This window comes from Microcaecilia unicolor, chromosome 9 (assembly GCF_901765095.1).
Source record: "Microcaecilia unicolor chromosome 9, aMicUni1.1, whole genome shotgun sequence".
Taxonomy (NCBI): domain Eukaryota; kingdom Metazoa; phylum Chordata; class Amphibia; order Gymnophiona; family Siphonopidae; genus Microcaecilia; species Microcaecilia unicolor.
This window is the reverse complement of record NC_044039.1, coordinates 14,473,634-14,486,976: the sequence shown is the minus strand read 5'-3', so window position 1 is coordinate 14,486,976 and position 13,343 is coordinate 14,473,634. Positions and strand designations below refer to the sequence as shown.

Below are 13,343 nucleotides of genomic sequence, written 5' to 3'. Positions count from 1 at the left end.
GCTCCGCTGGTTCCCTGCTCCCTCTGCCCCGGAACAGGTTACTTCCTGTTCCGGGGCAGAGGGAGCAGGGATCCAGTGGAGCTGACAGGCGCACGGCTGCTCTCTGCACCCTCCAGCGGCCAATAATGCACCCGGGGGGTGGGCTTGATGCGCCGGGGAGGGGGATGTCATTGTGCCAGGGGGGTCATGCTGCACCCTGGAGGGGGGTGCGCAGTAGCGATCCTCCCTGGGTGGCAGCCGACCTAGGATCGCCACTACCGTTCAGTAAGTATTCAATAAGTATTCAATATCCTCGCCTCCCAACCACCAGCCCCGCCTCCCACCACCGGCTCTGCCACCTAATCTCAGCTAAGATTCTGAGGATCCATTCCCTCGGAACAGGAAACATAAAGGAATCCTGTTCCGAGGGAATGGATCCTCAGAAGCTTAGCTGAGATTAGGTGGCAGAGCCGGTGGTGGGAGGCGGGGCTGGTGGTTGGGCGGCGAGGATATTGCTGGACAGACTTATACGGTCTGTGCCAGAGCTGGTGGTTGGGAGGCGGGGATAGTGCTGGGCAGACTTATACGGTCTGTGCCCTGAAAATGACAGATACAAATCAAGGTAAGGTATACACAAAAAGTAGCACATATAAGTTTATCTTGTTGGGCAGACTGGATGGACCGTGCAGGTCTTTTTCTGCCGTCATCTACTATGTTACTATGTTACTTACCGAACGGCCATTTCTTTTCAAAAAAAGAGACTGCCTTTTATCCGCTGTGGTAAAAAGGGGCCTCAGCATGCATCAAAAACATGCACTGACACTAGTGCAGGCCCCCTTTTTCCGCAGCTTAGTAAAAGGACCCCTCAGTGCCAATTTTCAGCATTTAACTAGCTAAGATAAGCGCAGAAATAAGACTGCGTAACAGTCAGTCCTGTCTTTATGTGGTTCTTCATAGCCAGTAAAGCGCCAAATATTGCACTAAACAGTATAAACTCAGATCGCCGCCGGCCTGTGTTGGGCATTTGTCTAACATACGGTATCTTCAATAAAGTATTTTAGATATCATACTGCTGGTTTGTTCTCCACTCTAAACTCAGATCACTCCAGCTGAATATCGGACCCCATAAAAGGAAGTAGGCACCTCTTTGCTGGAGGAGGTGGTAACAGCGGTTAGCGTATATCGGGGTTTAAAAAAGATTTGGATAGACATGGGGGAAGCAACTGCTTGCCCTGGGACTGGTAGCATGGAATGTTGCTACTCTTTGAGATTCTACATGGAATGTTTCTATTCTTTGGGGTTCTACATGGACTTTTACTACTAATTGAGATTCTGCATAGAATGTTGCTGCTCTTTGAGGTTCTACATGGAATGTTGCTGCTCTTTGAGATTCTGCATAGAATGTTGCTGCTCTTTGAGATTCTACATGGAATGTTGCTGCTCTTTGAGATTCTGCATAGAATGTTGCTGCTCTTTGAGGTTTTACATGGAATGTTGCTACTATTTGGGTTTCTGCCACGTATGTATGACCTAGCTTGGCCACTGTTTGGAAAAGAGGATAGTAGACTACATGGACCATTGGTCTGATCCAGTATGGCTACTCTTATGGCCTTATGTTATGTTCTTACTCCTTCATACAGTAGATTTCAAACAGCACTTTTGAGGTGCCTCTTCATAGAATTGCCCCATATAAAAAGAAAGTAACACTTTAGGCTTCCAGACGAATTAATTCAGGGTGACAAAGACTGCTTACCTGTTTCGACATCAATGTCCAGTCTTTGAGATATATTTATTAATTCAGGGTGCAGCTGCTTGAACTGAAACCGAAAACTATACCGGGTTCCAGGCTTCAGATTATCCCATTCGTGATAAGGATGCCGACTCTGTACAGTCCGAGAAGAGTTATGCAATGAAACCGAAACCGAGAACTCCCCGGTCAGCTGTGTCAAGTAGAAAGATACAGATGTGCTTGTAATGACCGTTCTGATGTTACGCTCCGTGAGCCCACCTAAATGAAAAATTAATATTGGAATTTATTAGAGTATTAGATTATAAAGAGGTGATGTTGAGGAATTTTCTGGCGTTATAACTGCAATGTTATTTGTGTGTGTTGTTGCATTGTATTGTTTTATGCCTGCAATGCTGTTGTGGATGCTAGGGAAGGGATTATTAATATATTATTCATATTCAGATCGATATTCAAAGCAGTTTTAACCAGACAGAAATGGCTCCTGGCTGGTTAAATTACTTGTTCAGGACTAGGGGACCTTTTACTAAAGGGTTGCCGCGTGGCAACACAGAACTACCTCCAGCCCAATGGGGATGCTGGCAGTGGTTCCACCCCCAGTGCATGCCATTTCTGGCGCTACAGTGCCGCATGCTGCCAGGTTAGCGCAGGAGACCTTACCACCACCTCAATGCGTAAGGGTAAGTGCTGCCCCCAAAATGGCCACATGACAAGTGTGAACTTACCGCATGGTCATTTCTCAGAGTGGAGGAGTAGCCTAGTGGTTAGTGCAGTGGACTTTGATCCTGGGGAACTGAGTTCAATTCCCACTGCAGCTCCTTGTGACTCTGGGCAAGTCACTTAACCCTCCATTGCCCCTGGTACAAAATAAGTACCTGAATATATGTAAACCGCTTTGAATGTAGTTGCAAAAACCTCAGAAAGGCGGTATATCAAGTCCCATTTCCCTTCCACCCCCCCCCCCCCCTTTCCCTTATGACATCACAATATCAGAAGTGAGCCAAGTATCGGGCAATCAAGCCATTGTGACATCACTGATGAGGTTGGCTCTTATTGGTGGAATGAGTGGAGGATTAGCCTAGTGGTTAGTGCAGTGGACTTTGATCCTGGGGAACTGAGTTCAATTCCCACTGCAGCTCCTTGTGACTCTGGGCAAGTCACTTAACCCTCCATTGCCCCTGGTACAAAATAAGTGCCTGAACAAATCTAATCCTACAATCCCTTCTACCCAACACATATCCAGAAGACAACGACAATGACTCAGACTACATTTCCCATCAAATTTCCCTATGCTTTTCCCGTGTCCCATCCCCCTCCCGCCCCCTCTACCCCTCCTCCATTGCTCATCTACCCCCTGCTCATACCTCTCCTACTCCCTTCACCCTTTCCCATCTCTACCTACCTATCTCTTTTATTATTCTGCTATAATTAACTTATACTTTCTCTATCAATACTCTGTAATCCATATTATTATGTAAGCCGCATTGAACCTGCTTTAAGTGGGAAAGCGCGGGGTACAAAAGTAATAATAAATAAATAAACTGTTTTGAATGTACTTGCAAAAACCTCAGAAAGGGGGTATATCAAGTCCCCTTTCCCTTTTTTTACCCACACAAAAACCCTGTGAACTGTCACAGGGGCCACCTCTAGGCAATTTCCAGGAGCTTAGATTGGCTGGACAGCGGTGGAGCTGTGATTCCATTTATATCACACATGCAGACATTTAAGTCTGCCTCAAGGCAGGTATAAATGTGTGTGTTGGCATCTGCCCACTTTTGGGACTGGGTCTGGAAGCCTATTTTATAAATGCACATGGAAGGGCATTTTTGATATGATACTTAAATCCTACTTTGAACATTTTGCTCTAAACATCCCAAATTCAAATAGGAAATATAGCCATTTTCAAAACAGAACATTTATCTTTTTGTTTTGAAAATGGCCATTTGCTAGATGTTTTTGTGTAGGTAAAAAAAAAGGCCAAAGATGTGTTTGTGCGGTAAAAGTGGCCCTGATGTGTGGCAAAAATGGAAGCCACAGCTAGCGCAGGACCCCTTTTACTGCAGCTTAGTAAAAGGGCCCCTTAGCGCCGCTGAAAATATCCGGTTAGTGCCTGTCTCAAAACTGGCTACTTGGTGGGGGGGGGGGGGGAGGTTTTGGGGGCAGAATCACCTTTTGACTGGTTAAGTGCCGATAGTCCTCAAAATCTGTCTTGTCCCCTACCTCAATGCAAGTGGCGTCCTCGGGCTGCACGGGGTCCCGTCGACACGCACACTTGACTGGCACAGCCCTGAGCCATGTGTGTGTGTAGTTCTTTTCTGGCTGCAGGCTCCTTGATTGCTTTGCTTCCATGCACCTGGGTCTGCTCTCTCTCTCTGCCTGGCTTCCCTTGCTTCTCTCCTATTGGGTTTCTGGTTCCTTCTTCCCCTGCTCTTGGCCTATAGCTGTGCTCCTTCTCCCTGCCAGTCCCTGCTGATGTCAGATGCCAGCAATTTATCAGCTGAGCTCTTCCTGGACTCCATGCTTCGGATTCTACTTTGCTCAGTAGTTTGCTTCTTCTCTACTTTGTCCCTCGTTGCTGACTTTGCCTGTACCTGGATTACTCACTTGTCTGCTGCCTGTCTATTGACTTTACCTGTGCCTGGATTACTTTCTTGCCTGCTGCCTGCCTACTGACTTTGCCTGTACCTGGATTACTCTCTTGACCTGCTGCCTGCCTGGCCGATACATTCACCACCCTGTTTCCAGCTCTGCCTCGTAAGTCCTGCAGGCCGCCCGCACCAAGGGGCTCAACCTCTGGGGAATTGCGGTCAGCGCAGGTGAAACCCGGGGTTGTCCGGCCGCCAAGCAGATCCTGGTCCGAGTAACGGGCTCAGCAGCGCTCTACTTGGTACAAGAACTCACAAGTCTGACAAAATTCTTATCCTTTGTAAAAGGAACCCTACGAGTTATGTTCCGAAAGTAAGGAGTTTGGCTTCGTAAGTGAAAATTGTTAGTGGTTCCGGAAACCCTCCTGTTTACCTCTGGGTCACTCAGCCAGAGGGACTTAGTATCAATATGGCATAGATACATTTTGGAGGAGTGAGTGGCCAGTTGGTATCACATGGGAAAAGAGCGGGGGGAGTACATTGTGTGGATCAGTGAAACAAATCCACACTTTAATGCATTTTTTACTTATAGTTTTGAGACAGTAGATTATGAAAAACTTACATGGGTGACAAAAACATGATGGGGTCCTTTGACTAAGCCGCGTAAGGCTCTACGCGTGCCCAATGCGTGCCAAAATGGAGTTACCGCCCGGCTACCACGTAGCTCTTGCAGTAATTTCAATTTTGGCGTGTGTCCAATATGCGCATTCGAAAAATAATTTTTATTTTCGGACGCGTGTATCGGACGCACACCTAGTGGCATTTGATGCGCATAGGTCATTACCCTAGGTTACTGCGTGAGTCTTTATCACTCGGTCAATGGCTGGAAGTAAGGTCTCAGACCCAAAATGGACGCGCGCCAATTTTGATTTTGCCGCACATCCATTTTCGGCAAAAATTTTAAAAAGGCTTTTTTTACAGGCGCGCTGAACAATGGACCGGCAAGCGCCCAAAACCTGCACCTACACTACCGCAGGCCGTTTTTCAGCGCACCTTAATAAAAGGACCCCTGCGTTTGTATATTCTACTGTGTATAACTGTGTCTTTACATCTCACTGGGTCAGTGGGATGTAGAAGAAAGCTTGTATTACTGTTCTGTGTTGTACATTTATTGAATGGAATAGTTCTCTGTTATCAAGCTAATGTTTCAATAAAGAAACCTCTGGCAATAAAAAAAAATGAAACCACCACCCAAGCACATGAGAGTGTGAAGACTTTGACAAAGCTATGTGTACCTCTGATAGGGTCGACATCCAACAGTAGGGACACCCCCCCCCCCCCCACCCCCCACACACACAAACAAACACGGTAATCTCATAAGACTTCTCCTCCTCAAAGTAGGTTAAGAATTACTTTTCTTTCTCAAAAGAAATAGCATTTGGGTTTTACAATGGGACAATAATGCTTTCTAGGGATTTGCCGTTTCATAATGTACCAATTAGCTGAAAAGTTCAAACCTTTCCAGATTCCATCAACCCTTTCAGCCTCAGCATTCAAACCAGAACATGAATGGCTTTTTAAGAGTTTATAGTCTGATCAACAATAAAACCGCATAACTACTGAACAAATATTTGTCTTTAAAGTAATGATCTTCATTGTAAGGCCTGGGGACCAGTGGATGCTCCAATCAACCTTACGAGTGGCTCCTTGACTCTCCTTCCCTGTTTCTCTGTTGGTTTGCAACCCCTGCTGCCTTAAGAAAAACTGTTCTGTTTTCTTCTGGCATTGAATGATAGCTCGCAGTATATTTAAGCTATGTGAGACCCTGGCCTGCTGTGCTAGGCTTGCAGAATTGTGGAAACAATGCAGGTATTCAGCTACTGGGTAATTTAAATTCACCCAGAGCAAAGTGATGCTACTTTTTCAAGAAGCAGCCTCAGAGGAGGTTAGCATGGGTTAACAAACTGGGGAGTGAGCAGACTACAAGAGGCCGGGCAAGGGAGGGGGATGCAAAGAGGATGATGAAGGCTGATTGGTGGTAGAGGCAGGCCGGGGTTGTGACCCTTATGGGATGAGGTTAGGAAGTCTGTGTTTGGGGTGAGAGTGTGTTGGGGGAAGCACACTGGGGAGAGAGTGTATGGAAATGGGCAAAGAGAGAATGCATAGAAGCAGGGTATTTTTTAATCACCACAAGTTGCTCTGGTGCTCAGGGAACCTGGAACCAGTCTGATTTTCAAGATATCCACATGCATACAATAGAGGCAGGGCATGTAAATATATCTCAAGCACATTCATTGCGGATATCTTGGGGAAAAAAACCCTGCTCTGGTCTGTCCCTGTCACTGGAGAGGGAATGTTGAGTATTATTAGGAAAGGGACGGAAAACAAACACGAGGATGTTATAATGCCATTGTATCGCTCCATGGTCCGACCGCACCTCAAATATTGTGTCCAAGTCTGGTTGCCGCATCTCAAAAAAGATATAAAGGAATTGGAGAAGGTGCAGAGAAGGGCGATGAAAATGATAAAAAGGATGGAACGACTTCCCTATGAGGAAAGGCTGAGAAGGTTAGGGCTCTTCAGCTTGGAGAAAAGGCGGCTGAGGGGTGATATGATAGAAGTCTACAAGATAATGAGCGGAGGAGAGCGGACAGATGTGAAGCATTTGTTTACACTTTCAAACAACAATAGAACCAGGGGACACAAGATGAAGTTAGAATATGGTAGATTTAAAACAAATAGGAGAAAGTTTTTCTTTACTCAGACTCTGGAACTCGTTGCCGGAGAATGTAGTGACAGCAGCTGGCCTTAAGGAGTTTAAAGGGGGTTTGGACAGATTCCTGAAGGAAAAGTCCATTGAACATTATTAAATGTATATTTGGGGGGGGGGGGGGGGGGTTGCTGGGTTCTTGAAGCCTGGATTGGCCACTGTCAGAGACAGGATGCTGGGCTTGATGGACCCTTGGTCTTTTCCCAGTATGGCGGTGCTTATGTGCTTATGAGAGGAACTCAACTCCACCACCACCCCCCCCCCCCACCTTGGCCAGGGCACTGGCTGCTTTGTCCTACAATAATCCTGCTTCTCACATTAATTTTTTTAATGTAACATGGCCCCCACTGTAAAAATTAGACATGATTAATGCTTTAGAGGGAATCTGCTACTGTCACTTCATTTTCAGATTAAGAAAACCCTTACATTTGCTGTTAATTTTGAACAGAAGAGTCAAGTTGATGGCCAGAACTTTGTGTACATGCTAAAGTACTTACGTGTCTGAAATGACTTTACACTTAAAATATTCCCGTTCTTCACTGATTCTATTGTGATTTCATATTCACCACTTCTCTCCAATTTATCCAGCCATATTGCAGGATGCTGAGTTTGTCGTTTGGCAGCAGGAATGTTTGTTGAATTCTATAAACAGCAAAGAAAATATTTTTCTAGATGTTTCTGCACAGAAAGCTTGTTTTCACACGTGAAAAAGGCCTTCTTAAAACTTGTGTGGCAGTATGTATGCATTTATTTATTTAGATTTTGCTCACACCTTTTTCAGTAGTAGCTCAAGGTGAGTTACATTCAGGTACTCTGGATATTTCTCTGTCCCAGGAGGACTCACAATCTAAGTTTGTACCTGAGGCAATGGAGGGTTAAATGACTTGCCCAAGATTACAAGGAGCAGCAGCAGGATTTGAACGGGCCACCTCTGGATTGCAAGACCGGTGCACTAACCACTAGGCTACTCCTCCACTAGCAACATTCCATGTAGAAGCCTGCCCTCACAGATCAGCAACGTGACTGCGCAGGCTTCTGTTTCTGTGAGTCTGACGTCCTGCACATACGTGCAGGACATCAGACTCACAGAAACAGAAGCCTGCGCGGCTGCACAGGCAGGCTTCTACATGGAATGTTGCTAGTGGAATAGCAACATTAACATTCCATGTAGAATCTCAAATAGTAGCAACATTCCATATATTTATTTAGATTTTGCTCACACCTTTTTCAGTAGTAGCTCAAGGTGAGTTACATTCAGGTACACTGGATATTTCTCTGTCCCAGGAGGGCTCACAATCTAAGTTTGTACCTGAGGCAATGAAGGGTTAAGTGACTTGCCCAAGATCACAAGGAGCAGCGGTGGGATTTGAACTGGCCACTTCTGGGTTGCAAGACTGGTGCTCTAACCACTAGGCCACTCCTCCACTACAACATGCTGTGTAGAATCTCCAATAGTAGCAACATTCCAGAATCTCAAATAATAACAACATCCCATGTTCTACTGCACTAACCACTAGGCTACTCCTCCACTAGCAACATTCCATGTAGAAGCCTGTCCTTGCAGATCAGCAACGCGGCCGCGCAGGCTTCTGTTTCTGTGAGTCTGACGTCCTGCACGTCTTTACTCGATGCTGCTTTATGACACTTTTTGAACATTTTTCTGTTTTGAAAATGAGCCCCAAAGGATCCTGTGCAGTCTTTATAAAATAGGCATAACATAGGCACCTTTTTGGACTTCTCAGGTAGCCATTAAAAAAATCACTGTAAGAATAAGAAACTATATCAGTTAGAATTCTTTAAAAAATTATATTTACTTTTCGATGGGCATCTTCCAAGAGTTGATATGCGACAACATAAAACTCTGGATTTTCTCCTCTAGGAAAGTCAAACCACTCAACAAGGACTGCTGTGTTCTGGTCTTTCTTTTGACCACAGTCAAAACTCTTTACAGTCTGCAAGGCAAAATGACTTCTGTTATAACAAAAGCATCCAAAGTAACATTTGGCGTAAAGAATGAAGCTCTGAATCTGGTTTATCTCGTTCCCTGTAATGCTGTGAATCATGAAAAAAAATTCTGCAGGGTTGATCAGAACCCATTCTGCAGATAAGATCCACCATCCCAAAATCATGCAGGACAGATGTACACTTGCTAATGATACACATTCCTTTGACTCCCCAGTACAGTGAACTTGACAAATCCGAAGTTCCTCCTTATCTCAATTAAATCTTTCCTGCTGCAATTTAAGCTTATCACTTCTTCCCTGACCTCACAGGAGATGGAGAACAGCTGGTCACCCATCCTCTGCACAGGGGCTTTTTATGTATTTTTTTGTTTAGATCTTGGAATGCCTGGGGGACAGAGAAGGAGCTTTTTAAAATATATTCAGGGGAACTTTTACTAAGGTGCACTGAAAAATGGCCTCTGGTAGTGTAGGCTCGGGTTTTGGCCGTGCGCAGGATCATTTTTCAGCGCACCTGTAAAAAAAACGCCTTTTTGGGGAGGGGGTGAAAATGGATGATGCATCAAAATGAAAACTGGCACACGTCCATTTAGGGTCTGAGACCTTACCACCGGGCATTGACTTAGCGGTAAAGTCTCAAGCATTAACCGGGCGGTAACAGTCAATGCGCGTCAAAATGCCAATTACCGCCTGCGTAGCCAAAAATAAAAATATTTTCTGATGCGTGCATCGGACGTACGTCAAAAACGAAATTACCGCCCAGACACGCGGTAGCCGGGCGGTAACTCAGAATTGAAGCGCATTGGGCGTGCATAAGCGCTTACATGGTTTAGTAAAAGGACCCCTTATTTCTGTAATTTACAGGATCATTTTATAACTGCCTGAATTAATGAAAAGTAGTTGTATAGTTTTTACTAAGTGGACTCTGTCAGATTTTCAAAATAAAAGTATAGACATATTTTTGCTATAAAAGTTATCCCAAGGAAACTGTTCACACATTTTTATACTTGTCATTTGATGCATAGAGTTTTGCCAGAAAGATTTAAATATATGCTTTTGAGAATTCAAAAGTATTTCTCCCCAACCCCTACTCACTGCTGGCATGATTCAAACCGAAGCTTACAAGTAAGCTTAAAACACGCTCAGTACTTTTATCTTAGACTGTATTACAGAATGATTCAAATAATCAACCATAAATTTTCTTACCTGAAAGATACATTCTATTAGAAGCAGCAGCAGAAGATTTGCATTGTCCATGAAGACAGAAAGTTTTGCACCTTCTCAGTCAGTTGCTTCTATAAATTACGGGCTCCAGAACAGAAGGTTGGATATTTTAGAAAACAGAAAGATTTAAACTTTAACACCATTGGAGATGCATCTCTTTCCAGCTTTGTATTAGTCTGTAAAACACACTTGAGTGTTTGTCACTCTGAGAAATAGAATTCTAAGCTAATCATCTTTACCTACTGCATACCACCAGTACAACATTAATAACTGAGAAATAAACATCACCCAAGCAGTATAAAGGGTGGTATAATACATTTGTGACAAGCATAAAATAATGAGTGGAGTGGAACAGGTGGATGTGAAGCGTCTGTTCACTCTTTCCAAAAATACTAGGACTAGGGGGCATGCGATGAAACTACAGTGTAGTAAATTTAAAACAAATCGGAGAAACGTTTTCTTCACCCAACGCATAATTAAACTCTGGAATTTGCTGCCGAAGAATGTAGTGAAGGCGGCTAGCTTGGCAGAGTTTAAAAAGGGGTTGGATGGTTTCCTAAAGGACAAGTCCATAGACCGCTACTAAATGGACTTGGGAAAAAATCCACAATTTCGGGAGTAACTTGTATAAAATGTTTGTACGTTTGGGTAGCTTGCCAGGTGCCCTTGACCTGGATTGGCCGCTGTCATGGACAGGATGCTGGGCTCGATGGACCTTTGGTCTTTTCCCAGTATGGCATTACTTATCTACTTATGTACTAAATAGATAATCCAGTCTCACCACAAAGTCCTTCTGTCTTGGTAGAAGAGCTGGTGAAGGTGGTTAGCTTAGCAGAGTTTTAAAAGGGGTTAGACGGTTTCCTAAAGGACAAGTCCATAAACCGCTACTAAATGGACTTGGGAAAAATTCACAATTCCAGGAATAACATGTGTAGAATGTTTGTACGTTTGGGAAGCTCGCCAGGTGCCCTTGGCCTGGATTGGCCGCTGTCGTGGACAGGATGCTGGGCTCGATGGACCCTTGGTCTTTCCCCAGTGTGGCATTACTTATGTACTTATGTCCTCTACTTGGCTCACTTTTATTACATAGAGCAGTGATTTAACCTATTGTGATGTCATAGTGGCTCATTCCACCAATAACAGCCAACCTCATTAGTGATGTCACAATGGCTTGATTGTATAGAATGTTTGTACGTTTGGGAAGGTCGCCAGGTGCCCTTGGCTTGGATTGGCCGCTGTCGTGGACAGGATGCTGGGCTCGATGGACCCTTGGTCTTTCCCCAGTGTGGCATTACTTATGTACTTCTGTACATTCCAGCACTACTATAACCCCAGTCATCAGATTGATGTAGTGAACCCAGAAGTGGAGCAGGGCAAACTCTAGGAGGCTGTAGGGTCTGTTTGGAACCACAACACAAAGAAAAGTGGAGGAAAAGACCTCAGAAAAATTGTAACAATGCAAGTCTCAAACCATATCAAAGATAGAAACTGCAACTTTCAATCACTGGTGAAAAAAAACTCCACTGATCAAAATTCCAGCAGTATACAGATTTTCTTTGTGATTTTTACTGTTGCTTTCCTTTGCGTTTTATTGGTCTTGGCATTAATTTCTCCAACACTTTTCCATCCCTAGATTGCATAACCTCTCCCCATCCTCTCTAGCAGGGGGAGAGTAGTGTCCTGTCTCCTCTGCCACCTTCATCAAGGCTGGTGCCACTCATCAAAGCTTCAACCCTAGAATAACACCTGCGTCCAAGACATGAGCATGGGCTTTTCTGTGTAATCAAGTCTGGTCATTCTAGGACCTGCTGGCACCCTGCTGTCACACTTGAAACTGAAGTTGGCAGAGGAATGAAGCAGACACAGGTATGAAGGATCACACACCTCCTGCCAGGGGGAGGGAATGGAGAGAGAATCACGCCAGGAGGAAGGGTTTAGGGAAAGATGCCAATCAAAGTGTGGGGACCTCCAAAGTATGAGACTGGGGTTGGCACTGGAAGGGAGTGTAACTTTTCAAAGGCAGTCACAAATGTACTTTGTTCAATAAAAAAAAATATCGCCCTACTATCCCCCTCCCCCCTATTTCTACATATGCAAATGAGAAATCAATGAGACTAACACACTTTTAAAATTATATTTTTTACTATCTGCTACATCAGCTGGTAGAATAAATAATAAGGCAGTTAAATAAAAAATATATGTGTAAGATGAACTGATAAAGCAAAATTAGATACCAAAATAGTTTGTTTTTTAAACACAAAGCAATGAACATTGGAGATATAAAGGCAAAGAGAAGCAAATATTTAAGAAAATTACTTCAGAAATCCTGCACTGGCTTTGTTATTTTCTTGCCTGTTTCAGTACTTTGAAAACGTGGTGTTATCAGTACAATTTTTCTACAAAACAAAATATCTTCTATAGAATCTCAGAGGAAACAGGTCATATAGAAAAAAAAAAAGTGACCACTACATGTGAACATCATTGATCATCCCAGCAACAACCATCCTCTGGATCTAAGAAGCCTGGCCCAATTCTTGTGTTAAAACGGGGTACTTGGATTTCCACCGCGCCCCCACCCCTCCCGTCCAGTGTTTAGACTCTGCACCCCGATCCTGGATTGTGTCACTCCCTGCACCTTGCAGCCCACCACTCCCGATGTCTCCCTCACACCTCGCTTCCCCCCCCCCCCCCCACCCCCTGTGTCACTAGCTCGGCTCCTCCTCGGGGTCTCCCCGTCCCTCACTCTGGAGACCCCGCTGCAGATCCCCTTTAGCTCTCGCTCCCGGTTACAGACCTGAATTTAAATTGCACCGAGGGCTCCCCTCCCTCCTGCCCCGGCCCTTACCCACCACGTCTTCATTCCCCCGCGGGAAGAAGAAGAAGCAGCAGCAGCTCCTCAGCTCTGTATTCAAATCTAGCGCCTCCTTCCCCAGCCGTCAGCGGGATCCTTCCTCTTCCAATTCCTAACTAACCCCCTTCCCGCTGTCTTCCTACTATTACTCTCTCCTTTCTCCTCCTCCCTCCCTCTTCCCCTATCCTTCTCTCTCCCGGTCCCTTTACTCCCCCCCCCCCCCCCC

At 44.8% G+C, this 13,343-nt stretch overlaps 1 protein-coding gene across 5 annotated transcripts in view; it reads right to left on the bottom strand.

Moving 5' to 3' along the window:
• The window catches only part of PTPRQ (protein tyrosine phosphatase receptor type Q), a 260,138-nt gene extending 246,995 nt beyond the window's left edge, over positions 1 to 13,143 (bottom strand). For 4 of the 5 annotated variants that reach the window (XM_030214581.1, XM_030214584.1, XM_030214583.1 and 1 more), the window contains exons 1-5: positions 13,116 to 13,143; positions 10,249 to 10,351; positions 8,896 to 9,033; positions 7,579 to 7,723; positions 1,733 to 1,987 (exon numbers count right to left, since the gene is read on the bottom strand). In XM_030214581.1, coding sequence (XP_030070441.1) covers positions 1,733 to 1,987; positions 7,579 to 7,723; positions 8,896 to 9,033; positions 10,249 to 10,299 — 589 coding nt within the window. In that variant the 5' untranslated portion in view covers positions 10,300 to 10,351; positions 13,116 to 13,143. Of the gene's footprint in view, positions 1 to 1,732; positions 1,988 to 7,578; positions 7,724 to 8,895; positions 9,034 to 10,248; positions 10,563 to 13,115 lie in introns of those variants that run through there. The other variant, XM_030214582.1, reaches the window with a different exon arrangement.
• Between the last annotated feature and the right edge of the window lie 200 nt (positions 13,144 to 13,343).